The 27558-nt window shown below is 43.2% G+C and overlaps 1 protein-coding gene across 3 annotated transcripts; it reads left to right on the plus strand.

The window, feature by feature from the left end:
- The first annotated feature begins 1624 nt into the window (after positions 1 to 1624).
- Positions 1625 to 27074, plus strand: pax3b (paired box 3b). 3 transcript variants are annotated; one of them, XM_038694272.1, is made up of 9 exons: positions 1625 to 2074; positions 2687 to 2922; positions 3160 to 3289; positions 3708 to 3851; positions 16707 to 16906; positions 17756 to 17921; positions 19164 to 19366; positions 22331 to 22615; positions 25362 to 27074. In XM_038694272.1, exons 1-9 carry the CDS (start codon positions 1990 to 1992, stop codon positions 25377 to 25379), a joined length of 1467 nt encoding a protein of 488 aa, XP_038550200.1. In that variant the 5' UTR covers positions 1625 to 1989; the 3' UTR covers positions 25380 to 27074. The 3 variants fall into 3 exon arrangements, with proteins under 3 accessions (XP_038550200.1, XP_038550199.1, XP_038550201.1); XM_038694271.1 differs by having other exon boundaries at positions 22331 to 22610; XM_038694273.1 differs by having other exon boundaries at positions 3160 to 3217; positions 22331 to 22610.
- The last annotated feature ends 484 nt before the right edge of the window (positions 27075 to 27558 follow it).

Consider the following 27558-nt stretch of genomic DNA (forward strand, 5'->3'; position numbering starts at 1 on the left):
AAACGAGCTTTTGTCTGATTTCAGATCTCAGGAGCGGAACCTTTGCTTCAGTGATTGATTAGGGACTGCTGTGGCTCACGACACTCAGGGCCTACAAGAGAGAGGGTCCATAGCTGGACTTTCAAAGAAACACCTCCTTTTTTGGGAGGTGACAATATTGATTATTAGACATTTGAGGGTGAAAATACACCCACTTCTCTTAGTGGCACAGAGCTAGACTGGCTTTACGGCCGCCCTGGCGTCGTATCCTGCTGTGGCGCACGTCCCCCTTCAGACTGTTCTCGGCTGACTGGTGCTCAGTCTGAAAACCACAATAAATTCCTTGAGGTGCACACACTTGTGTCATATGTGAGGCCATGGGGTGGAAACAAATTAGGGGTCATGTGTGATAGCATGCGTTAAACAGTTTGCAGAGGAATATTACGGACAGGTGGCACAATTAGGAATAGAGGAATCTCAGTGATGTGTCTTGTTTGGTCTTATCAATTATACGTAAAGATCTGCAAATGCAAAACTCACAAGTGCCTCATTAGGCTACTGCAGCCTATTGTTGGATAAGGCCAGAAGGTTCGGTCTTGGTTTTATAATTAGGGCTACATGTGAGAGCTGAGATGAAGCATAAATTCAGCAGAAAACATGGCCGAAAAAAGTCATGTTGCGCTGTGTGTGTATATAGCCTAGGCTACATGTAAGACTACATATGAAGAGCTTTCAGTCCTCACTGAATTTGGAAAAGGTGGCTAGAAAGTTTGGTGTCAAATCATGGATCTATAGGCTAGTTGGCTCAGTGCGGTTGTTGTCAATCAAGTAAAATATAATGCCACAAAATAATCCTAAACTAATTTAAAATCAACCCACCAATAATAATTATGTTACTTACTCTAAATGTTTACTTTTGTCGGGACTGAGAATCTTGAGACACTTTTCTTCACTTCTCATTATTTTGAGACTGTGCTTTGTGCTGGTCCTGTATCTGACTGAAGGTGTTTTTCCTATTTTGTCCACCTCATAGGCCTATAAAGACGCAATATGTATCCTAACAAGCAAAAGTTATAGTTAGGCTATATGTTTTTTGTTTGTTGCATTAGGCTACATGACAGTGTTGGGTTTCTGTTAGTCGGACAGGCCTATGCCAAAGTATTAATTCGATAATTTTGTTATTTTTTAAAGCTCAGAATAAAGGGGAAATATGAATTAGCGACAATGATATGGGCTACTGGAAAAAGCTCACATCAAGACCAAGTGTGCGGCTGTGCAAAATAGTTTGGAACTACTAATAATTTACCACATTAACCAAATAATTCTACTTCTTCAGTCTTCATTTGATGCTTTTCTTCCTTAGAGTTCAATCAGCAAGTGTAGATTTGGGGACTTTTTGGTGGTTAAAGACTGGCCTACATTCAGTGACTGCCGTAGCTTTGGGTTTTATGAATTGACGCCCCTGTCCTGTCCACGCAGAGCTGTGACAGAGACTCTGATAGGACGAAAGTTTTCAGCCTCAGCCAATCCTCGCGCCCCGCTGCGCACCGGGTGTACCCTTTCGTCCAATCACAGCCGGGAGCGCTGACGGGGAGACAGAAGAGCTCCGCTACGTTTGACTGTCTCCTCTCACTTTGAACCGGTGTCAACAAACAACAACAATATTTTCGTCCTAGCTACACCGCCTTGGCAACCACACTGCCAATAGCCTGAATACTGTCGAATAAAACCGAGGAGAATAAGAAACGAACTTTTAATAGCATCCAAAAATACAATTTTCTACTTTTTTCTCGTCACATTTGACTCCTCAGAGGGTTGTGGCTGTCCCGGGACACTGGTGCTTGGCTGTAGCCCGGTTGCGGCTAACCATAACCGAGGCTAACCTTCCAGGAAAGCTTCCTCACTGGCGAAAGGGCGATTTCAACGACGTTTTCCTGCTGCAGCCTCGGTATTGGAGCAGCAGCCTCCCCGTTAGGAGGAGGTTTCTGTAGTCACTGGGGTGGTGGAGGTATGACTGCGTTGGCGGGGTCAATACCCAGGATGATGCGACCCACGCTGGCCCAGAACTACCCCCGCAGTGGCTTCCCGCTGGAAGGTAAAGCATCACATTGCCAAAAGGAAGGTTCCAGCCCTGGATGTTGACTGAAGATATTTGGGGTTCAGTGCAAGAAGTCACTGTTGCTTTTAAGTAGCCACAGATCTGTCATTGAGTCTTGTCCCATACCTCGGCTTAGAAACACAAACTTTGTAGCCTACAGTTAGGCTATATGACCCAAACGTCTTAAAGAATTACATCTTACTTGGGTGCTAGCTGAACTGACATATTTCGTGATGCAGGCGAATGAATTATTTTTATTGCTACTTTGAAAGCTTATTTTACTGTTTGTATTCCTCACAAGTTGTGGTAATAATTTTAGCAGATTTTAGCAAACTTGCTTGTAGCCTATGTGAAATAATTAGCCTAGGTTATTAACATTATGATTTTGTATTTTCACAAGTAGCCTACTTACAATATTTCAATGGGCTAATTTTCTAACTAGGCCTATAAGTTATTGCGTTTAATAAAAGTGCTGCGTCATTCTATAATATCTTGTTATTGGTGTAGGCCTATTCTGTTGTAGCCTATTTGGGATCAGTTAAAACTGTACTCGTTGTGTTATGTAGCCACTTTGGTAATAAGTTCCTCTCATATTTTGATTCAATGTAGTTTCTACCCCGTTGGGTCAAGGCCGAGTGAACCAGCTCGGAGGGGTTTTCATAAACGGCAGACCTTTGCCCAATCATATCCGACATAAAATCGTGGAGATGGCCCACCACGGCATTCGGCCGTGTGTCATCTCCCGACAGCTCCGGGTCTCCCACGGCTGCGTGTCCAAAATCCTGTGCCGGTACCAGGAGACGGGCTCCATCAGACCCGGGGCCATCGGTGGCAGCAAACCCAAGGTATGAACCAGGGGGAAGCAGATCAGACGCTCCTGTGCCAGTACTTGTAATTTGCAAAATTATAGAATATATAGGCTAAACCTTTTGAAATTAATTCATGCAGTAAATGCTTAACTTTTCAACAAAAAAGATGAACTTGCTGATTTTTAAGCTAAAGCATATAAAGGCAATGTATGTATTGTGCCCCAAGGGCCACAACAATGTGAATAAACACTGCGACTTTTCTGACCTTTGAAGCAGGGAACAACGCCGGACGTAGAGAAGAGAATAGAAGAATACAAGCGGGAAAACCCCGGTATGTTTAGCTGGGAGATTCGGGATAAATTACTGAAGGATGGGATATGTGACCGCAACAACGTTCCTTCAGGTAAAAAAGGGAAGAAATGAATTTATTTATTTATTATTAATATTATTAGATTTATTATTAGTATTAGATTTATTATAGATTTTATTAGATTTTTTCCAGGTGGACTTCATCGTTCATATTCTATATTTTTTAGAATCCACCCCAACAAGTTATTATATAAAATCCTTGAAAATGTTTTTTAAAAAAAAAATAAAAACTTTCCCCCTTTAGAAAATCTGACAAACTTACTCTTTCATTCAGTGTTTTCATTTTTACATCATCTTGATCATTTTCTAAAGCTTTTGTATTTTAAACAAATGGTAATGTAGAGCAAATGAATAGCCTACTTTGTGGGTAAGATTGTTTTCTTTATATACATGTATATAGCCTATATTACTTTATCTTTTTGTAATTTCCACTTCTGAACGAACTTTCGCAGTGAGCTCCATCAGTCGCACCATGCGGAGTAAGTTCGGGGGAAAAGGCGATGATGAGGACGATGAAGAGGAAATCGAGAAGAAGGAGTTGGAGGAAAACGACCGGAGGGCCAAACACAGCATTGAAGGCATCTTAGGAGACAGATGTGAGTTATTGTGGCTGATGCTGATGAAAATTGTTGGCACTTAACTTTAGGCTGGGGTTATCTTTTTTCCATATCACTGACCCCACACACATTAGAGCCCAGTGAAATCCTGTTTGAACAGATATCATCTCAGTGAGTCCATAAGGGAAGTTTTTTTTTTTTTTTATTTAATATGCAACTGCTCAACTTTCAATTTAAGCTGCGTTTTAGGAAATATTAGTATTGTGAAAGCTTAACAGGCTATTTACTCACCTATATTCCTTAACTGGGATAATGTCCAGTGAATTCAATTATAGAGCAGTATTCCGCCTCCACACCTCCAACCTGTTGATTGCTTTTGGGCAGAGTGTAAAAGAGAATGGTTTTATTTACTCGTATAACTAGCCTCCATGTGAAGTTTTAGCATGCCGTAAAGTTGTTGGATGGGGGTGGGGAGTGCGTGTCGTCCTTTGTTAGGAATTCTTTATCGACCATATCTCTCCGGCTAATGCTTTTCCCATGAGGCCGTGCCGTAAATCAAACAGCAGGTGATGGCTCTGTGCGGGAAGGGAGACTGTGCAGTTGGTGTGTGTCCAGCAGTGGTTTAAAAGCAGTGTGGATGAATAGCCATGTTACAGTAAGTCTGCATATTAGGATGCACATATTTTAAAATGCTGCTCTTGTGGATTAGCAAATTACAAAGACACTCTACCCACAGGATTATAAATCCACCCGCCATATTTAAGTGTAATGCTACAACAGGCTAAATGATGGAAATAGTTCACATTTCTCTTGGCCCGTTGCTTAGGAGGCTGTTTGTTTATAGTTTGGTTATTGTTTTATGCAACAGATCAATTTTATTAGTGTTTGAAATAGCAGCGTCCACTGTAAGAAGTGACCAGCTGTGCTGCTCACATAATTCAAATGACAATGACAACTTTTGATGGTAAGTTGTTTTAGCTCTTTTCTAGAGGATGTGAACGAGGTGGAATAGTTTACCCAAATCAAGTGATTTGCGTAGTATTGTCTCATTCTATCAGAAGATATAGGCCATTAATGTGTAAGAAACCTTGCTAACAAAGCCTCTTTTAGACATGTACAGTGTAGGCCCAAGTCAGTTTTGTTTTGTTGAATACTGTATAAAGTGGCACTGGATGTGCTGCAGGCCAAGGAATAAAGCGACATGTTTTATTCATTTCCCTCATTGCAGTTCAGCTAAACAGAGTCTAATTGGTCATTTGAGAGTGGGTGCTCTGTAGCTACATTAGCGCCTTACTTAGCCAATTTTGAATGTCATTACTTTACGTTTTGCGTACGTTTATTATTATATTAGATTCGTCATGCTTAGCTACTCGTTTAATTTGGCACTTCCCAAATTATTACAACCTCCATAATGGATACATCTTTTCTTTAAAAATCTGTCCTTTCAACGGTGAGTCTGTCTGTTTCTGTAGAAACCAAGCTGTGCTGGTAATGTGCTTGTCACCCTTCACTTGATAAAATCAGTTTAAACATTTTTCTTTTCACCTTGGAAAATGTAATTATGCTTTTCAGTCTGGCTCAGTGTGTGTGACAGCTAAATTGAAATGGGGAAAAACGCTGGATGTGAGTTGTGATAATTCACCCTCAGCCTAATTTTAGAACTGGCGATACTGTAACTATATTTTTTAGATAGGTCTGAATGCCTACCAGATATTCCTTGTTTTAACACTGTTAAGCCAGTCACTTCATAAACCATCACGTCCACCTCAAGCACCAGACTAAACGGTCCCCAGTTTCCATCACATCTTTTTCCACTTGTTTCTCAACGCAGCGAAATGTCAACGTTTAACCCACCATTTCCCTGTTAGCACTCCTTTCGTCCCTCTGCGTCGAGGAGAGATACGAGTCTAGTCCGAGGAGACAAAATGTCCCCCAGATGAGTTGATCAAACATTTGTTCAACGGTTTCCAACTCCTCACAAAGACACGCCTCGCGCGCACAACGGGACGCTCAGGGATGAACTTGGGAGACAAAGGCGCGAGAGTCTATTTGGGGCTCACGCTTGGGCTGCGCGCGGACAAAAGGCCAGCTTGGAAACAGCTTTGGCCGCCGCTAAAGAAGAAGGCAACCTGTTTATAATTCAGTCAGAGAAAAAGAAGGGGAGAGGAGAGCTTCTCCACAGAAAAGCCCGACAAAACACACTATGAGGCCGCAATGAAGGATGAATTATTCAGGGAGCCTCCGCACGGTTTAGAGGGCCCGTTCACCGAGAGAAAATGGCCGTTTTCACCTACAAAATGTTTCCTTTTGGGGTCGGCTAAAGGAGCCGACTGTCATTCAGAATGATAATTGAGGCCTCTGAAATCCACTCACGTATTGCCCAAGGATGCGTGCTCACCCCCATAACGCTGTTACACGCGTGTATGCGCACACATACGCTTAACACTTAACCTCGATTCATGCCATTTTCAAAGTAGCAAAATGTCTAATGTAATATGTGCTGAGACGCGTGTATCCCCTGTAAGTGAAAGTGCAAATCTGACATGTCAGTATAAACATTTTTAAGTCACCAATAAAAGCTATAATGTAGCTTTGTCCATACATTTTGCGGAGTTTATGTGGTTTTTCGGACGTCAGCATACTTTGAATAACTTTCTTGCTGTTGCATTTGTCGTTTCAGTGCTTAAAAGGAAATAGCAACATTGTCCGATCCAGCAGCTTTTAATGAAGCCTAATTGCTGTGCTTGCCATAATATTCAGACTGTAATTGGTCAACAAAACAAAGCGGCCCTCTCCGCCTTGAAGAAAGACGCTAATGCTACTGAGACGTCTCCAGCCTGTAACTCATGATCTATTATTGATTCTTTGATGAGTCCCGGCCTTGCCCTCTCGAACATTAATAATGTCCTCTAAATGATGTCGATATTGTGCTATGTCACATTTAATGACGGAGGGAGTGTATTAAAGAGTGTTTGTAGTGAATGGGGACCAATGTTCTCCCCGGAGAGCCCCGGTCTGGCCCGGAGCGCAGCTTCACAATGGGGCTCCCGGCCACCCGTCCTGCGCTGCGCACAACTCCGAAAACTCACCCCTCCCTCTCTCCGCTCCTCCGCCTTCTCCACCACTTGCTCCTCAAATCTCTTCAAGCAGATTAAATCGACTCTTTTATTTCATCTCACTTTCATCTGGAGAGCAACACCGCCCCTCTCCCTCTGTTTCCTACTCTTTCTCTCTGTTTCTCTCAGCCTGCGGCGCACAGCTCGTTTCATATCTTGGCTCCATCCTGCGGAGCGCACAAAGGGAAGTCAGTCCAGTTCCATAACGTTTCTAATTAAGTTATAAATATGTTTTGTTACAATTTAATTATGGCATGCTTAAAATTTGATTGCAGCAACATCTGATTAGTAGCAACGCCTAATTTAAATATTTTTCATTTGTTAAGTTGGTACCACTTCTATCTTTATAAGCTGCCTGCTTTGTAACAAGACATATTTATTGTAACTTTTCCATACAAGTTATAATATCAGCAAATGAAATACAGTAACACCAAACTACCAAGATAACACCAGCACATTTTTACCTTGTTGGATAAAAAATGTGCAAACCAAAACTGTAAGCCCTGTTTTTCAGTTACCTGTTGGCTGTTTTTGTGATTAGCAGCAACTTTTTTGAATGGTGGCTTTAGAGCATTAGTGTTTGCAATTATATGGTCAAAGGTGAGAGTTTCAAAAAGGCACTACACAATGAGTGCACAGCCTGTTGCTCAATTAATTGAATATCCATCAGTAATAATTAAAATTATCTTTTGACATGTAAATATAAATTAAACCACCGTTTTCTCCAAAAAGCTTTACAACAAGTAAATATAAGTTAAAACTGAAAAAAATCCCATTCAAAAAATCCCCACCCCCTCTCCATTTTCTGTCAAATATTTATATATTTGGCAGTAAAGCTGGCCTGCAGGCTGTACCAAACTCCCAGCGTCATAGTAATTAACCCTGGAGACAAAGTTAATGATTAAAACAGTCATGGTGTCCCCACCTCCTCCCTCCCCCTGCTTCACATTTTCACAGTGTATCTTTTAGAGTCCATACTTCGTTAGGTGAAATTAGCCAGATAATACAGAGGAGCCTTGTTGAGGGCCGATACATTTCCATTTAGGCCAGCCATGTGTGCGCACACATACACATACACACACATTCCACTCTGCAATGCAAACAGTCAAAGGGATAACTTTATTTGGTGAAAGGGGATCCTGGAAAGGGCTAATTGAATAAGCCCAGGATCTTTGAAAAACCCCTACCATGGTGAGCGCAGTCATCATGTCATAATTAGGTTTATTGAGGCGCATTCCTTCAATCTGCCTCCATTCCCCCAGGCTCATTGTATCCAGGGCCCAGGCCAATGGCCGGGGGACAAAAGGGAACCGTGAGCAGACAATACATGAAAGAGCCATAAAGATTTAGCTGGGTTTGTCACAGAAACGGAGTAGGACTTTGTTTGTGTAAATACTGCGAGTGAATGGAGAACTTGGGTTTCTCTGCCACTCGGGGTGAAGGATGGCGTGCTGCAAATGTAATATGTGGGCACACACTGGATCAGTGCCAGGGCAAGGGAGAGAAGAAGAGGAAAGAGAGGATTGAGGGAAGAGGAGTGATAAGAAGAAGTGAGGGAGCGGAAGCTGAGGCAGAGAATGGGCTGAGGGCACAGAAGGTGATGATGGTGTTTCCAGAGGCCTTTGAGAAGACTTTTCACATTAATTTTTCTACATTAGCTGTTTGCAGTTATTATCTTATGGTCAGTGGAACTTTAGGTACTCAGACTGTCAAGTGTTCACTGATTAAAAAACATTTATCCAAGATAAAAAGTGACTTTTGACACATTTTCCAGTTTCCCATTATTATATGGTTGTGCGTTTAGCCTTGTTTTCTCACTTACCGTGGCATATAAGGCAGTGCTCTGATATGCCTAACTGTAGTCAGCAAAGACTTTGAGCACGCACAATGAAGTATTTACAATATCAAATTTTGAATGATTGAATGATGATTTCAGTTTGAATGATTTCAGTAAGTTGTAAAGCTGTAATGATTTGTCAATTTATTGAACGATCAACAGAAAAATAATCATTTAGGCTCTGGTTTGGGCTTCTCCAATGTGGTGTTTTAATACACATTTTATAGACCAAACGATTAATCGAATAATCGAGAAAATAATCAGCAGATTAATTGATAATGAAAATAATCGTTAGCTGTTGCCGTAATGAGTTGTCTGTTACAACAGTTTCTGTCTCTTCAAATCGGACAAAAACAGAACCAATAAGGTCTCGATGGATCTTATAATAGCTATTGGCAATTACTGGCCTGAGCCAAGTGTGAAGAGGGCTCTGTCTGTCCGTTGAAAGAATGAATGTGTCACTCAGAGAGTCCCTGGGCATGAGGGCAAAAGGGGGCACGAGGGCCAAGTGGCGAGCACCAAATCACTCTCCTCTGCCCCGGGGCTCTCTCTGTCCCTCTCTCCTCATCCTGCACTCCTCCCTCTCTCGTGAGTTTTTTCTAATAAGCCCATGCATGATGACTATTCAAGCATGAAAACATAGTTATCTGCAAATGAATGGCTGCTCTATGCTTCATTAAAGCCTCTTTTTCCTTTCACACTCTTATTGTGACCCTCTGATATCAATTCAAAGGGCAATTAATGAATGCACACCAACTTTGAAGTTGGGCTGATTTCTGAGAGGGAGGGTGCCTGTGCGTGTGTGTGTATGTGCGTGTGTGCATAGGGGAGAGGGGGCAGGGGGTATTTGGGGGTATTCCCCCTTCAAGACCCGCTGCAGCGCCCCAGCCTTCACCCGTGATGGACTAGCCACATTGAGCTGAGAGTGAGCGAGCCCCAAAGACGGTTTGAAGGGAGTGAAAGAGTGAAAAGGCCCAGCGAAGGTCAAGTAGAATGGCTCGCCTTAGAATAAGGCCCCTCTTTATCTGCTGCGAGTATGCACTATAGGCACAACAGCTGGGGGGAAGGGGAGGGGGGTTGTTTTTTAATGTGCATGAGAGTGTTTGTGCGTGTGTTTCTGAGAAAGTAAGGAAGAATGTGAGTGCGTGTTTTCCTCTCATGCATCTGTCTGTGTTTGTGAGCCAGGTTGTTTTTAATGTGTGTGTATCGGGGTTAGGGTTGAGTGTCAAAGTTTGCAGAGGCCAGCCAGAGGCCAGTAAATGCAGCATCTATGCTGCTGATAGGGGACAGGCAGCTGTCAATCACCTGACTGATGAAGCCTGACTTTCATTCAGAGCTTTGTTAACTAATTATCCCAGAAGCTTCTGTGTCGCGCCGGGGAAAGCGGCTTACAATGTGTGTTTATGCTGTAGTCATGCCATGCCATGTGGGAATATCTTTTGTAGTAACCGATGTGCACACTCTCATACTTGAGGCATCAAGCAGACTGAGAGTTGTGGTTTTCTTGATAGAGTTGTGTTTCACACTTCATCGTGCTGGTCTTCGAGCTTTACAGCACAAGCTACAAAACGCAGTCTCCGATGAAAATAATCAATTTTGTTTGGGTTTTTTGAATGAATGTACCGCTCTGTGAAACTTGATTACAGGTATTTCCTTGTTGAAATAGGGATTCACTGCCAAGCCAGGAGTTCCTTAGTAATATTTACCATCTGAAGGTTGAGGTAAAAAGTAGGAAACTCAGATCTACCCTCACCCATATAACATGAATGCAGCATTATAAAGTCCATTACTGCTATTCGAAATGTCTCACTAGATCTTATTATAGTTGCATTTTTTGGGGTTAAAATTTCATAAATTTAATTACCCTGGATCGAATTCCTCACTTTTCAATTCCAGACTTTGTTTAAGCATGGCCACTATATTAAGGGGAAAGTTCTTGACATGCAGCTACAGTTGTATGTACCTTTGCACTGCTTTCGTCTTGTTGATGATAGCCTTGGAAATTCACAATTCATACGGAAGACTAATAGCTGCTGTAGTTAGTAGGGGCAGCCTGACAACAGAATTAAGACAGAAGCTGTCAGACATCCTCCTTGTCAGCTATAAAAACTGAGAATGACGGTTAACCTGCTAATAGCTCACCTTGCTGGATTTTAACAAGTTCCCTGCTGACTGGAGCTGTGAGAGTTAATCGACAGAGAAGAACTGCAGGGTCAGAGTTCCACGGAGGGTCACTCTCCCCCAGCGCTGCACAGGAAACAGGGTTAGAAACACATTTAGCTACAAATGACAGGTAACCATTTCCTGCTACATGCTCAACGACTCCCATAATTCTTTGCTGACAGCATCAGACTCCTTTGTTGAGTAATTTTTTTGTTGCATAACAAGGCTGTGATTTACGACATCATTGCTCACATCATACACACACACACACACACACACACACACACACACACACAGCTCTGGCACACTCTCATTTACAGGGCAGCTGTAAGGGTTGAAACTCCTCCTCAGCAAGTCAAGTGAGTTGCTCTCCAACACCCCTCCCACACACACACACACACACACACACACACACACACACACACACACACACACACACACCATCTTTTTCTTAACCCACCAGAAAGAGTCACAGATGGGTCCATAAGCTGTCAGTAAAGCCATTATCCGGCCCAGCATCTGCCTGTCTTGACTTCTATATACTGTTTAATGCAGTCGGCCAGTCACTTAGTCCCTCGGCTCCTGAATAGGAGCGGCATGGTTGGCCCGCCCAAATAAATGCTGTGTTTGTCTCCTCTGCCTTTTGTTTTGTGTTTTTTGAGAGGGGTAGGTGGAGAAAAAGGGGGCGACGTGTCAGAGGCTCAATTTGCTCTTGCTATTAACCAAAGCCCCAGAAGAGTTACTGGGATGTCCGCAGAGGGGTGTAAATAGTCCACATATGGTCAGTCAATTCCCCCAAGTCCCCAAATTCAAGTTTGACACATCCCCTTTCACTCCCTCTCTATCTGTCTCTGACACACACACTAGCATACATGCTCAATGCGTACTGTCTCATGTCTCAGTGGACATATTTAAGCCTTTGTGTCCCCATCCGACTCCCTCCCCCCCAAAAAAATCACCAATGCTGAAGTCTTTCCAGCAGCCTGTTTCAGCTAAATCCTCCATTCTCCTCCTTCTCCCCCTTGTTTTTCTCTTCCCTGGGATGGCGTTGCACGGCAGGATCCATTTTGGGCTTTCTTGGCTCGGGAGAGGTTGTTTTGGCCTGGAGTCCCATGCACTGTGCCTCTCAGGGCTTCAGTTTGGTTAAATTAAACAGTTTTCTTTTCTCCTCTAACCCCTTCCCCCCACTCCCTCCAACTGCTCCTCTCTTATTTTGCGGCTTAATGCTCCTCGGCTCCCGGGCGATCTTACCGAGGCTGCTTTTCCAGGCCTTCTCTTACTCAGATAATTTTACCCTTTTAAGGCCCATAGTTTCTCATATTGCGATGAACTGACAAGAGCCAGCACCATGTCTGCACCCCTCTCGGTCCTTTAAGCTGAGGTGGGGTGAAAGTATACAGAGAGAAGTCAAGTGTTTACGGGGGCTATAAATACAGCATTTTAAGATATAGCATATGTATACAGGCAGGGAGCGATATGACGGTTAGAGTGGATAATTTGATTGCCCAAGGGTATTTGACAGTGCCAAATCGATGTGATCAGATCTTAGGGATAGCGAGGCGATGACGGCAAACGGGGCACTCTGAAACCACAGGTTTACAAGGTTGGAATAGATCTGGGGAGCAGGGGAAAGTTTCAACCTCTTCTCTCCCCATGTACCCTTCCCGCTTCTTCTCCTTGTCTCAGTAAGAGAAGTATTACATCCTGATGCTGATTTGGCATTATATTTCATCATTACCAAGATCATTTGGGAAAGTATTGTGTGTATGTGTGTGTGTTTGCTTGACCACTCTTAAAGGGATGTGAGCAGGGGGGGAGTACTGTTAATGGACGCTAAAGTGGAGACGCCTCAGGGCTGACAAGCTCGATTAACGTAACTTTAAAAGGCATATAGAATCAGGGGATGCCCAGCGCTGTGGACATGCGTGTACAAGGTTAGTTAGAGTGCGGCAGTTTAGGTGTCATGTTTATGAACTTCTGAGCCAAGCTGTGGGGAGTAGTGAGCTTCAGGGGTGATAGGGTGGCTGCCCTCCATCTTGGCAGAAGTTTGCTATCAAAACAACCTCTACACCCCATGTGTCACCCCATGAGTCCTCATCACCTGCTACTTTAATTTGCATGACATTATATTTTAGGCACGTGGTGGATGCTTGTGCAGACCTGCATGTTGAGTGCGTAGAATAAACTTCTTTTAGGGTTTTGTTTTTACAGCAATCTAAGCTTTGCAGTTATATTACAAAATATAATTCCCTAATTGGGGATTTAAGCATGTCAAAACAAATGCAAATTTATCACCAAAACTAGTTGTATTCACTCCCTGAAATCCACAGTTACTTTTACATGTTGTCATCACTGATTTTCAAGTGATTTGCTGTAAAATAGCCAATAGTCATTTAAAAGTCACAGATCAGTTTTAAGTGATTTTCACCCAGATTATTTGTCAACATGTGTCCAAAGAGGTGAAAAAAAGGCTGTGATCTCCTAAAAAAAAAAAAAAATTTACTTTGCAATGCAAGTAGTATTTTTGTCATTCAGTTTTCAGACAGATTTTTCTGTTTAAATATTCACAGTTAACTGAAAAATGTTAAACATTCATGGTGAATTTCTTACTTTTAGGGGCTCCCTAATGATTTCAAGGATAATGGCATACAGCTATAAGAACCAAAAAAGCTAAAACAAGAGACAGACAGGGCTTTAGTGTTTTGGGGTAAATAGAGAAGATAGGGGAGGTTCTTCCTTTCACCTCAACTAGTGTCCATGCTTTGAAGAGGGCCCACAAACCCTGGATGTACTACGCTTCTACCAAACACAACAACAAAAACCAACACAAATGCCCAGACAGACAATCCCCATGGGTACATTTACATCGGCAACAACAGCCCCTGTTGCCCCTCTCCACTGCCCTTCTTCCCCCCTCAGGTGCTCTTACAGTTCCCTCTGGAGGAAAGGGGTGGTTTTTTAGGGGGAAGGGCTAGAATGCCCCCCGGCTGTGCCCCCCCCCCCCACCCCCCCCACCCCCAAGCCCTCTGTGGAGCCTCTTTATGTCCCCCCCTCCAGCTCCCCCGTGGGGCAGGTGACAGCCCTCCACAGTGAAGGGCCGAGGGAGCCATGACGGATTCCACAGATGGAGCGTGGAAATCGCCGGCAAAGACCTCAGCTCTGTGGAGCAACAAAGAGCCCGAGAGTCACAGAGAGAAATATGGGTGGAAAAGAGAGAGATGGGGAGAAGCGAGACAAAGAGAGGCTGCGAGAGAGGGCGAGAAGGAGGGAGCACGAGAGCGAGAAGAGGGAGGAGAAGGTGGTGCTTGTTTAAAGAAGGTGGCGTGCCCGAGTGCAAAAAGCGTGTTTGTGGGGAGAGTTTCCTGTTGAAACTGTTGTTTGAAGTGAAAAAATGTTTTCTTCACACATTTTAATACAAGTAGCCATTCCCATCCCCTAGTGTTCCACCTGTCAGCTGCATGATATTCAGTGTGATGCATTTGCTCTCCTAGTATCATTATGTTGCACTGACCCAGCTTCCCCACAGACATCACTATCTTTTCGTCCCATCGACATATCTTGTTGTATCTTAACATCAAGTGATGTTGCAATCCAACGAGCTGAGGCGAAACAAATGAGCCCACTTGAGGCCTCTATAAAGGATATGATTCAGGATTGTATCATGACTAGACTCCCGAGACTTCAGAGGTGCCACTCTGTCGCTTCTTTTGAAAAGTTCCCAAAACCTGGGTAGCAGTCATAACCGATAGGTAATTCCAAAGTGATTAAGGATTTTCCCGGCTGCCTCAGCTTTCCCAGGGCCCAAATCCCTGTGAAATGCTGAGGAACGTGCATGCTGCTAAAGTCGGGAGGGGGGTAGTGAAAAAGCATTCCTAGCGGCCCTCCTCCATGCAGGAACTGGAGAGGGGGAGGCCACAAAAGGCCTCATCTCTTGTTTTTCAGCCATCCTTTCCAAAACTCCAAAGCTCCACACTCCACAACCGAATTCCTTCCCCACCATCTAAACACGAGTCCACTACCACCTCTAGTCATATAAAATGTTGCAGAGTTTGTTGTTTGGTTGCGACATGGCCTGCAAAGTTGTCAAAGCTTTTGTCATCTTGTTGAAGAAATAGTGCATTGCACAGTGAATTGAAGTTTGTAACACAGGGTCCATTTTTATTTTTTCTCTACATCCATTTGAAGAGCTGTGCACCCTCATCACTGTTAAAATGCTCAACTCACACAGAGGTTGCAAAAGAACTGGCTATCTGTGAGTGCAACACTGCAATATATTCAGCAGAAGCTTATGGAAATGTCTCCATTTCTCTCGCTCCCCCTTTGAAAATATTTTACTTATTGCCTCCCTCATGCTTGAATGTTTCTTTACCAATTTGCTCCTAATGCATGTTAAGTTGACTCCCACTGCTATTGGTGTTGCAAGGAGAAAATCGCCGATGGGGGAGAGAGGATCAGTTTCACATGAGGGGCCCTGAGCTATTTGGATTCTCTTGTATTTTATTGTTGCTTCTGAGGGGGAACTAATACAGTGTTGCACACAAAACTTCCCCTATGCTGAGGGGGAATTAATTACGTGTAACACAAAAAGTGGGTGCATTGGCCTTGGTGAACTTCGAAGGGAGCCAATGGAGTGTTTGAAGTACTAAAAACCAAACTGCTGGCTTATAGAACACAGTTCACAATAGTGTTAATACTGATTGGAGACAGAGATGAAATGCAGAAACACAAAAGCTGTCAGGACACGATATCACTCACAGAGCTCAGCTCAGGCAGAAGATCACACTCGATGATGAGTCAAAAATACGAGTTTGTATTTCTCAAATGCAAGGATATTGATTCAACTGTTTCTGAAAGATTAGACACGTAATAAATTAGTCAATCTTATTCTCAAATCTACAATTTTAACAAATGTGTATGCATTGATCAAGCAAAAAGGACAACTGTTCTGTGGTTACAGGTTCTCTGATTTCTCAGTTTGACATAATTGGAAATGTAGTAACTTTGTGCTTTGGACTGTTGGTTGGACAAAACAAGCAATCAGAAGATGTCACCTTGGACAGTATCAATTCAATTCAATAGTTTTAATTAACCTTTTACTGAAAATCTGTGAATAAGACAAAAAGAACACTGATTCATATCTTCTCCTGCTTAGCTTACTTTCCAATAAATAGGCCAGCATTCACTGAATAGTGTGTCCAGGCTACTGTCCACACACACACACACACACACACACACACACACACACACACACACACACAAACTCACACGCACGTTCAAAGAATGGCCCCTGGATCCAAATTAGCCTTTTGTGTAGCTTTTAGACCACCAACCCCCCTGTGGTGCCCTGGGAATCTTGTCCAGTGGGATTATTCCTTAGGCTCAGAATATTCCTTCTGAATGGAGGTCTGTTTGGCCACAAGACCATGTGGAAGACCGATGGCTGATGGTGTTTGTGTGTGTGTGCGTGTGTGTGGGAGCGTGTAAAGAAAAGAAAATACCCACCCTTTAGTATCATAGTGATAACAATAAGTAAACGAGTGAAAACAGAGAGCAAATCACTTAACAGTTCTGCAGCCATTCTGCTGAATAGTAAGGAGACAGAAAATACACTTAAAGCACCATCAGGTGGTGGTGTCAAGGTCAGGTGTTCTTCTTAGGGTCTTATATAGTGACTCTGATGAAGCTGTTCAGCTGAATGTGTGTATGTGGGGTTATAAGGAAGAAACAAACAGTCATCCTGACTGTTTTCTTATTTTTCTTTCTCCTGTGTTTGAACAGCAAGTCACTCAGACGAGGGTTCAGAGGTGGAGTCAGAGCCTGATCTGCCACTTAAGAGGAAGCAGCGGCGTAGTCGGACCACCTTCACGGCAGAGCAGCTGGAGGAGCTGGAGAGGGCCTTCGAGAGGACTCATTACCCTGACATCTACACCAGGGAGGAGCTCGCTCAGAGGGCCAAACTCACCGAGGCCAGGGTTCAGGTATGACAGGGCGCATGCAAAAACACTATATCCTTTGTCAATATCTACAAAATGTCGGGTAAAATAAAACAGCTTGGTAAACACAGGAATTCATATGACAGGTTTTTGGTTTGCACATTTTACCATGAAATCCTTCAACAGAAGTTAAAACAAGAAAATTTTTACAAGATGGCGGCAACACTCTAGTAACATATTCACCTCTGTACGACCTAACACACCAACATGATGACCTGTCCTTACAATGCGAACATCCCTTTTGCATAAATAAACCCTGTGGCACGCACTCCCTGACCATTTAGAGGCAACCTGCTGATCCGTGTTTGCTCTACACAATAACACACACACACACACACACACACACACACACACACACACAGCCCCCCCCCCCACTTCTCATCCTCACTCCCAGGGGCCCAATCTGGACTTTCCTATTTCTGATCTGGAGTCCAGTAAATTCTCCTCCACAGGCTCCATATGGGAAGTGTAAGCTGGCCCAGCGTGAGCCCGCTCCATATGGACACGGCATGTCACTCACACACACGCAGACCTTTTTTTCCCACTTTGTCTCTCACCTTCTGCTTCAGCTTCAGACTCTGATAGACCTGTGGGAGAAGTCATTGTTTAGTGTACAATATATGTTACTGTGTGAGTGAGCGTGTTCACTATTCAAACAAATTGAACGTCATACAGTCTCAGTAGCTGCAGCTTGTTTAATTGTGATGTGTTCCTTTAAATATGTTTACTAATACAATCAATGGATTGTGTAAGATTGTAGTATTGCAGACAGAAAAACTGGTCTAATCCCAGAACACACACACTCATCAAACATCGGCATCACTGCCTTTCTAGGTTTGGTTCAGCAACAGGCGGGCAAGGTGGAGGAAGCAAGCAGGAGCCAATCAACTAATGGCATTTAATCACCTGATCCCAGGGGGTTTCCCACCTTCCGCCATGTCCAGCATCCCCCCCTACCAGCTCTCTGACAGCAGCTACCCCCCTCCATCTATAGCACAAGGTAAGCGATGAGACAGAGTGACTAACAGTTCACATGTTTAGAAATATACAGTGTAGCAAATCATATTTCAGTTCAAAGTGTTATTATTATTATGAGCAAAGGGTTTGCTGTTGATGGAAAAAATAAACCACATATATTTTTATTTAAAGAGGTGGTATTATGTTCATTTTCAGGTTCCAAATGCTATTCAGGGGTTGTACCAGAAAAGGTTTACATGGTTTAATTTTCAAAAAACACCATATTTTTTTGTCATACTACACATGCTGCAGCTCCTCTTTTCACCCTGTGTTGAAGGCTTCGTTTTAGCTATGGAGTGATACATCTTGTCTCTCAATGATCTTTGTTGGGAGTTGCACATGCGCAGTTCCTAGTTAAGGACTACTAGCCAATCAGAAGCAGAGAAGGGCAGGTCAGTGGCAGGTCAGAAGCCAGTAAACACAGCTTCATTTCAGCTGTACATGTTGCTACCAGCTTGGCAATTTAGACTGGAGCAAGAGTTTCAGAGTGGTGAGTTATTAATCTGTAACAAAAGTATCTTTCATCCATAAAGTTTTAACCAAGCTCTGTCTCCACATCACAGTAACAACTTTATGTCCACTGAGTGCCTGGAGGGGAGCTAGTGTTTGGAAGGGAGAGGAGAGGTGTGCTGCAGCTCACTGTTTTTCCACTGGTGTTTTTGAGGGCGTGTCGGACTAGCTGCTTGGCGAGCGTTATGACACGTATTTACTTGTGACGTCACAGGGAAGTAAAGGCTGGACTACAAACGAGCTGTTTTCAGGCAGTTCAGAGCAGTGTTTTCTGTGGGAGATGGGAACTCCCTTTGGGCTGGACTTTGGGCATTTTCACTGTGCAAACCTATTACATGCACAAAAAAGATATATAACTCCATAAAGGAGAGGGAAAAAGACAAAAAGCATAATACCACCTCTTTAAGAAACATCTGTTTTTATATTAATGACATTGCATTTTTCATTTGGTTTGATTCCAAAACCTTTGTGTGTTTGAAATAACTTAAATTACTAACCAAAACACAAAACCATTATTTGTTGAAATGTTAATATTAGAATTGTTTGTTAAATTAAAATCACCCACAACTCTGCATGAGAAAGGCTTTAAAAAACTTTAACCGTTTATACATTTTGAACAGACGTGACTTTTACAGTTCCCAGTATCAGCCACTTAGCAAATTTGAATTGAGAATCCTTAAAAGTGTTTGAACTTTATCTGTGATGCCTTTGGTAGTGTCAGAGCCCCCCAGCACGGTGCATCGGCCCCAGCCTCTCCCGCCCTCCTCGGGCCACCAAGCCTCCGGTGGTGGAGGGCAGGGTGACGGAGGCTCTGCATACTGCCTCGCCTCCGGACGCCACTCCTTCTCAGGCTACTCAGACAGCTTTGTGAGCCCTGGAGGACCCGGTAATCCCATAGGAAACGGACTCTCTCCACAGGTGAGACAGAAGCCTAACATACATCTATTTGAACTGATTTGAGTCAGACGTGGAATTGGGATATAGCTCAATCAATAAAGCAGCCGACTGCACCCCTAAGAGAAAAGTCATTTAGTCTCAAGTTTAAAAGATTATGAATTTTTTCCTAGAAGAAAGTAAAACACATCAATTTGTGAGATGGGATAACTTTTGATTTGATTCCATAAAATAGTTGTAAGAAAACCACAAAGGTAATACTAGTCCAAAGATTTAAGTTTGTGTTTCTTGCAGTGTATTAATATGACAGGAATAAGACTTGCGTGTTTGACACTCCGCATGCCTCTTGAGACCAAGATAGTCTTACCTGCATGGATAATACCCATAACATGCCGCACCAGAGCCAGGCAGAACTGAATTAGATTTGAACGTGATTTCAAAGAGTTGAACCCTGTTGAGATACGCATGATTCACCCTGTCAGACACAACACATCAAGAGCTTTAAAAAGTCAAACACCCTTCTCAAGTAATATTTCTCCCAGGTGTGGAACATATAAATACACACACTTGCTGCTTACTGCGTACTGATTCATCCACTCGTCTACCAACTGTACACTGTACTGGACGATGGGTCACTCACTGTTAGAGCAGAAAAGTAAGATGACTCTAGAAGGACAGAGGACAATTGAGGGTGTGACAAATGAGAAGTGAAGAGACAATTACAGCCAATTATTCAGGCATGAAGTCCCAAGGTCTCTGCATCTAGACAGAGGTTACAACAGAGGAGACGGAGGAGTTAGAGACCCTAACAGGCAGAAAATGAGATTTCAGCCTGGCGCAGTCTGACTCCTCAGAGAACAGGCCGCCGCAGTGTGAAGACACACTCGCACCAATATACACATGCTCAAGGATCCACATCATTGCAGGGGCGCACACGCACACACAGTGTAGATAATTGATCAACTCCATGACATTTTGAGGATCAGTTAAGGATTCTGCAACATCTTTTACACAGATACTACACGACATGGTCGAGCAGCATGGCTAAGTCAACTTTTCAACCTTCTGTTTAGACTGGAAGATTGATTACTGCATTTATTTTTATTATTTTGAATGCAGCAGCGATACAGGGAAACAGGAGCAATTTTATTCACAAATAAGTTCATGCTTCTTTTTCATTTTTGGTTATGTGGTTGTATGTGTGTGGGGTGTGTGCCGTGAGGGGATCCCTTCCTCTGAAAATACTATTGGCCGAGTCTGTCCTCATGCTTTTACTTATACTTTACAGCTAGCATCCTCGCGGTCATATAACACTGCTATACACTCCCCACTATACTATAGCCTTAAGGGAAGCTTCTCGTGATTGCATTCTGAAAATGTTTGCCTCGACATTCCTCCACGTGAAAGCAGAGGTTCTAATTTATTTGTATATATTTCATACAGCGGGGAAGGAATGTCCCATCTCAGATGTTCCCCCCCCCCGATCCTGACATTCTTCCCTGCTAACTCCTGGATGCTCTGATTTAGGCCGCTGGCAACGGCAGCGTTACAATATGAAAAACCCTGGATGGACCAGCTAGCAGCCATCTCATGAGGCAGGGAGAGGCTCGGGAGAGAGGGATTATAGGTGATTAAGGCAAACAGACAAGAGCACAAGCAGGAAAGTCACTAGTTCAAAGCGTGTGCATCCCTGTGGCTTGTTTAAGCCAAAGCGTATCCTTACGCTCTTTCTGTTAAAACCAAAGCCTCCAAACGCAGGTTAATTTTTTAGGAAAACGTTACCGGGATGAAACACAACTCCCCTCTCCAAAACAACATGGACTCCTCCATTCACCTCCCCTACTTGGGAAATGACTTAAGCAGTACCATGTGTGTGTGTAGATGTAGAATAATATGTCACTTAGAGGTTCCAAGAGGACCCAAAGAGAAGCGTACCTGCTTCTTATTAGGACAACTGGAAGAGCCTTGAGGCCTTTGCTCTGTTAAGAAGGAGGTGGGATATCATAAATTTGGAGGTAGCAGGTTCAGTTAGACTTACTTTCATAAGTGATAAAGCCAGTTGCAATGTCTCATTAACGGTTTACTGAGATTTTTGATGATGGACAGGTAAATTCAGTAAGCGTTGAAGGGGGGATTGGTGGTATCGAGTCTGTTTTGAAACCAGTTGAAACACTTTGCCCCTCGGCTCTTTTCCGTTCTTTGTTGGCCAAGGAATATTCCCCCAAATTTGATTATCTGGTCGCTAATAAAGACCAGGTCAAGAGCTAACGGATTTCTCAAACTGCAAATCTATCCTGAGGTCGAACAGAGCCGAGCTCACACAGACCTTTCTTTTGTGTTATCTTTGTCCGCATATCTTTGTCGGAGATAAGTTATCTTGTGCCATGGTTTTTTGGAGCAGTGTCAAAAAGGAATTTTAGAATAAGTGGAGCCGTGGATCTGAGACAAATTGCTTAATTCTTCCTTTCTGGTGCTATCTCTGTCTGGGACGGGCTGGCTGGGAGCCTTTTGATGTCCGCGACAGGGGGATTTCCTGTGTGTGGTTGAGTGTGTGTGTTTGTGTCAGTGTGTGTGTTGATACGAATTACATACACTTCTGTGCTTGTACTCTAAATATTAGGGATATGTAATGTGTTATAAAGCCTTGTCAGAAACAAAAAACAAAACAGAAAAACATATCTTACACATAGGGGCTCCGCCCCTCATGTCTTATTTGTAAAAAAGTATGTTTGTTTTTACCCGCTAACGTTAGGGCCAATTCCAAATCTAAAACTCCAAATTGCAGACTGTTTTTTATAATCTCATTGATGATGTCTACATGAGCAACAAATGATAGGAGACAAATCATTTGTCAACTATAATAACTACCGCAACAACAATACAACAAATCCTGCTAACATTAGAGCCATCCACTCTGACAGAATACAAAATACACTAACTTAACTTTCAACTCTCTCCTTCATTCCTTCTTTCTTTCCTTCCAATCAGGTGATGGGTCTGCTGAACCCGGGCGGTGTGCCACATCAGCCCCAAAGCGACTACGCCATCTCCCCTCTGACGGGCGGCCTCGAGCCCCCTGCTGGCATGGCCGCCAGCTGCAGCCAGCGCATGGATCACATCAAGGGCCTGGAGGGTCTCACCAGCGTTCCCTCCATGTCGGCTCTGCCCTCCCTTCCCAGCTCCCAGTCCTACTGTACCCCCTCCTACAGCTCACCGGGCTACACCGTGGACCACGTGGCGTCCTACCAGTACGGCCAGTACGGACAAAGTAAGGTCAATAGACTTCACCTTTTTATTCTCACATTTTACTTCCACACCCAGGTACACAGTAATCTTTGCTTATATGTTTACATTTACATTTACTCATTTGGCAGATGCTTTTATCCAAAGCGACTTACATTTGAAGAACAACATACAAGCATCAATAGAGCATCAAATACAGATCTACAACTGACAATACATCCTAGTGTTTACTCATTTGTTAAGAAAAAACAATCAAACATGATTTTACAAAGTGTTAACAGTAGTTGTGTGGATCTCACCGACATGCTTGACGTAACTGGTGCACAAAACAGCAACATATCTGTCAGCATTTAAAAAAAACTTGTCTCAGGGCTTAGAGATCACGTGACCGCTGAACAACAAAGCCGCAGGATTGTTTTTAATCTATGACTTTATGTAATTGGAAGACCTTTCCAACTTTCTACTGCAAACCGCTGGCAATCACTTATTTTCAGTGAAAGAATTAAGATGAAAACATGTGACGATACAGTGTATGATTATCAGGCATTCTGGTAGTCCAGTGGTCTAAGACACATAACTTGTAACCGCAAATTCCTTGCTTTGATTCCAGGGATGGAAAAAAAAGCTGACAACACACAGGTCGCTGCAGTACTGCTTGTTAAAGCAAGCAAACATTTTTCCGGGTCCAGTCGTGCAGTCTCAAGTGTTGGGGTTAATTGTGCAGATCTGATTCCATTTGTGAAGCGCTGACACTGAAATCTGCGGTTAGGTAGTCTGTACTGTCAGCGGCCATCAGGGTAAAGTGTAGCCCTAGTTGTGTGCGATAGCCCTCCTCAGAATGTTTGCCCTCAGAGAATACCTACCTGTACAGCAATGAGAGGGTCTTTTCACTTCCTATTACTGTTACTTTAAGGGTTAAAATCAACTTCAAACAAATCTCCATCGAACTTTGGAAGGCAACATCGTTTTCCGTCACAGCGTGATTACAGCGGCCGCCATTTCCAATTTTGGTCCACAGGGGGTTGACCAATCAGGTTCATCCACTGACCTTGTGGCAACCTCGAGACAACCGGGCCCTTCAAAGAGCGTGGCAACGGTCCAGCGAGCCTGACTGCATATAGCTCCGTGGGGCGGCAGGTATCAAATGAATATCTGACTTAATATCCGAGAGCAGCAAATGTCTAATGAAATATCTCGGTCCAATATCTCAAAGCGAACAGAATTAAGAATTAGGGTGACACACGTGAAAAACCTCTAGCATGTGGCACTGTGCATGTACACACACACACACACACACACAAGCTCAAAGGCAGCCACCAGGACAGCACGCGCACCTCCACTGCGTTACAAACCAGAGCAGTCCATCTTGATGTGATTAATCAGTGCGACTGGATAGCCGGTGTGCGGTTGGGTTTGGAGCTGCAGAGGAAAGGTCCTTTCTGGGGGTGGACGGATCCTAATAGCCTCTGGCAGGGCGGCTATTAGAAACAGGTGCTAGGACTGAGGTCAGCTGGGGAAGCAGTGTTGAATGGTGCTGCTCCAGGTTCCAGTGTAAGAGACCGGTCCGTACTGCTGAAAATTTTGACGACATGTAGCTCTCACCGGGCTGCCTCACGGAAACTACAGCGGTAATCCACAAAACACGTATTTGTTTTTATTTAGGTAATGTCTCTGTTGCTAAGCCGGCATTACACTGGTGTTTTTGCGCAGCGCTTTGCAGAGGTCACCTGTCAATCAGTGCGCCCAATACTGTAGAGTCTTTCTCTTTGGAGCCTCTGTTGATGAACTTTCTTTACCTGTTCAGCCATGGTGGCAATCAAAGCTCACACCAAATGCTCAAGTCTTCCAGAAACCAGAGACATAAAACACACCACTTCCTGTGCTTCAGAGCAAAGATCTGCAACCACAGTTGGTGTTAGAGAGAACCATAAGATAGATTTAAAAAAATAAACAATTGTTTATTGTTCTGTTTGAGGTCTTGGAGACCTCTTTAACAGCTCAAAATCCCATTGATACTTCCTAATTGCTTATAACTATGACACTGAAGTGATGACATCAGAAGTCTGCTATGGAAAATGTGCATGCGCATCATTTCTTGAATTTGGGGGTCTTAGCAACTTTGTAATGTAACAATTGAAAAGTATTTTACATTATAAGTATTTTATGTGCTAACTGCAGCGTTTTATACAAAACATTATTAAATGTTCATTGAAATAATATACAAATCACTCAGAACTTCTTTACCATAATTGTAGTGCTAGCAGTGTGGAGGAGGCGTTGAAGCCTCATTTAGACCTTGTCAGGAAAGACAATTTACAGAAACCACAAGTGAACAGTTAACTGAAAAGTATGACACTGAGATTGTTTTGGTATGTGGTCAAACATTTCTTGGGGGGGAGACCCGAATATTGCATATATATATAAATGTTCCATTTATCCCACATCACACCCTGGATTTAAGATTCTCCCAGTTTGAATTTTTACTGTAATTGTAAATGTTTTGCTTCTGAGTGTGAGGTATCTAGTTGTTCTATTTATTTGAGGTATCCTCACACTTCTGTTCTCACATCTCCCTCCATTGACCTTACACCTTAAACCGCTGTTAGCACATGCTATGCTAACAACAGCCATATGTTAGTGGAATGGCACGCTAAAACACATGCCCAAAATTTATTGCAGCCATATATCTCTTTTATCATCTTTGCCCCTTTTAAAAAAAAAATCCCCTCTCACTGGTAATAATTTAACAACTGTTTCATCCTTTCTTTTTTTACAGGCGCCCTTCCTTATCTGAGGCCTGAAATCACCTGATCATGAGCTTCGGACTTCACAGAGGGACATTTGTGTGTACAGCGACGAAAATCTTTTAATATCTGGGCCAAAAGTTTGCTCCAATTTACCAGGACACATTCTCTATTGCGGGATATTATATTATTCATTCTTGGTGGAGAAATGGACAAAAAAAAGAAGGGACCACAAAAAGGAATATCTGACCAAAAACTGTTGGCTGAACATTGCTGCATCAGTATTGTAGATGAACAGCAGATATGTCAGCACTTAACGTGGTTGGCTCAGTGGAGTTCTGACCATCAACGGTGCCATGAAGAGGCACTTTCCACAGGCAAATCCAGTGACACACACACCATTCGTGGACTCTGCCTGGGGAGTCTTTGTGAGGACAGCAAACCCAAATCTATCCTCAGAGACTACCAGCCTTTGAGCCGATGCTTAAAGGAGCATGTTTACATATCTTAGGGCCACATGAGTACGTATGAAATTCCATGTATCTCCAAATTAATCCCCAAATTGTATCTGCTGAAAGGGGGAAAAGAAAAGGGCTTTGTTGATCCTATTGCATTTATTTGAGAACTCTGCATCCCACACATGGAGAGAAATTCCAGAGACAGAGAAAACAAACGTGAGCAAACGAATCTGTGGGTTTTATTGTATCAGAAACTCTAATGTACACCACAGCTGTACTGCAGAGAAAGTTCATTCTAACACCCCCCACCACCACCACCACCACCACCACCACCTCTCTCCCCTCTTTCTGTCTTACTCCTTCTCTCTCATTGATGTTTCGGACGGTGAGGCAGGGATCCCGGCCTTTTGTAGTTTTAGAGAGGAACTCGGTTGAGGTCAGGGGGGTGACTTTAGGGAAAGTGACAGATGAGAGAGGGGGGTGGGGGATAGGCAAGATCGATCACAGGGTTAAAAAACCCTTTAAAGATCCTCTCCCGGCGAGAAAAAGCCACCAGGTCACAAGTCACGACCGAGAGACATTTGAGAAAACGAGAGGTCGAGAGTGTTAAGACTAAAGACAGCCATTCTCTCAGCTGACCAGAAGTGCAATATCACGTATCTTAGAGTCAACCTCATCATTAAAACAAAAAAAATCAAACGTGCCTCTTAAAGTCTTATGAAACACTTTGGATTCATTCTCTGGATCTACTTTGGGACTTTGCAAAGGAACAACACATGTGCCTTTGAAGGCTTTTGGGTCCAAAACAAATGCGAAACATTGTTAATATTGCTGTAATAGGACTCTGAGGGGACCACATTTGTAAGGACTTAAGTCAATGTAGTATCATGAGGACAAGAATGAATCAAGGGAATGCCAATGTAAACAGAAATGACCAGGAATGACAAAGCCAAAACTGTGTTTTATGTTATTTTTTTGTGTGGCTTGGGAGCTTTTTTTGTTTCCACTTTGCATACTGATTACAGACAGACACATTTATTGTCACAAATGTACTGTATGGGAACAGCGTCATAGTAACATTTCCCACAACGTACAAGTGAGTGACAATATTTATCCAAGCAAACACAGTGCCTTCACAAGCACTCTTGTTTTGCACATCTATGTTAGAATGAACCAGTCCTTTCATTCCTTTGATATATTTTTTGTATTATTGGACAAAGCGATATGACATAAGGTCATGTGTACAAGCGCATTATTACTACTATTTATAATAAAATAAAAATTCTGAAAATAGCTGCTGTCGTATTCATTTTTTCTTCAGCTGATGATAATTACTAAATGGAGTCTTTGTATTTATTTTTGCCACAACTTGAGAAAAAGAAAGACAGTGATTATGATTCACACTATAGAAGAAAAGTGCACTCGGAGACAAATATGTACTTTTGAAGGCGCTCATGTGGACCCTCCAACCAAAATAGGCCCAGCCAAATAGGGATCACCAGACATCAGATTTGACACTGAACACAACAGGCTTTCTCACGGATGTCTGTAAATGCTCAGACATCTGCATTGGTGTGTATTAATACCCCCGCTGGCCCCCACTACTGTAACAAACTGACTTTTGTTTAACAACCTCTCCGATGAAGAGAACAAGCCTTAAAGCGTTTTGGACTAACAGCACACCCAGCCCCTCCAAAAACCTCTGCAACCCATCCGCCCTGCTTACGTACACAGGGCTCACTCTGTGTGTGTGTGTGTGTGTTTGCGCACC

This window comes from Micropterus salmoides, unplaced genomic scaffold (assembly GCF_014851395.1).
Source record: "Micropterus salmoides isolate LMB-PRFRI ecotype aquatic unplaced genomic scaffold, ASM1485139v1 Ms_hic_scaffold_3, whole genome shotgun sequence".
NCBI classification, from domain to species: Eukaryota; Metazoa; Chordata; class Actinopteri; order Centrarchiformes; family Centrarchidae; genus Micropterus; species Micropterus salmoides.

Coding starts and splice junctions, on each gene's coding strand:
- pax3b (XM_038694271.1), top strand. CDS start 1,990: ATGACTGCGTTGGCGGGGTCAATACCCAGGATGATGCGACCCACGCTG. Junction 2,923..3,159: donor TCGGTGGCAGCAAACCCAAG/GTATGAACCAGG, acceptor TGACCTTTGAAG/CAGGGAACAACGCCGGACGT. Junction 19,367..22,330: donor GAAACGGACTCTCTCCACAG/GTGAGACAGAAG, acceptor CCTTCCAATCAG/GTGATGGGTCTGCTGAACCC.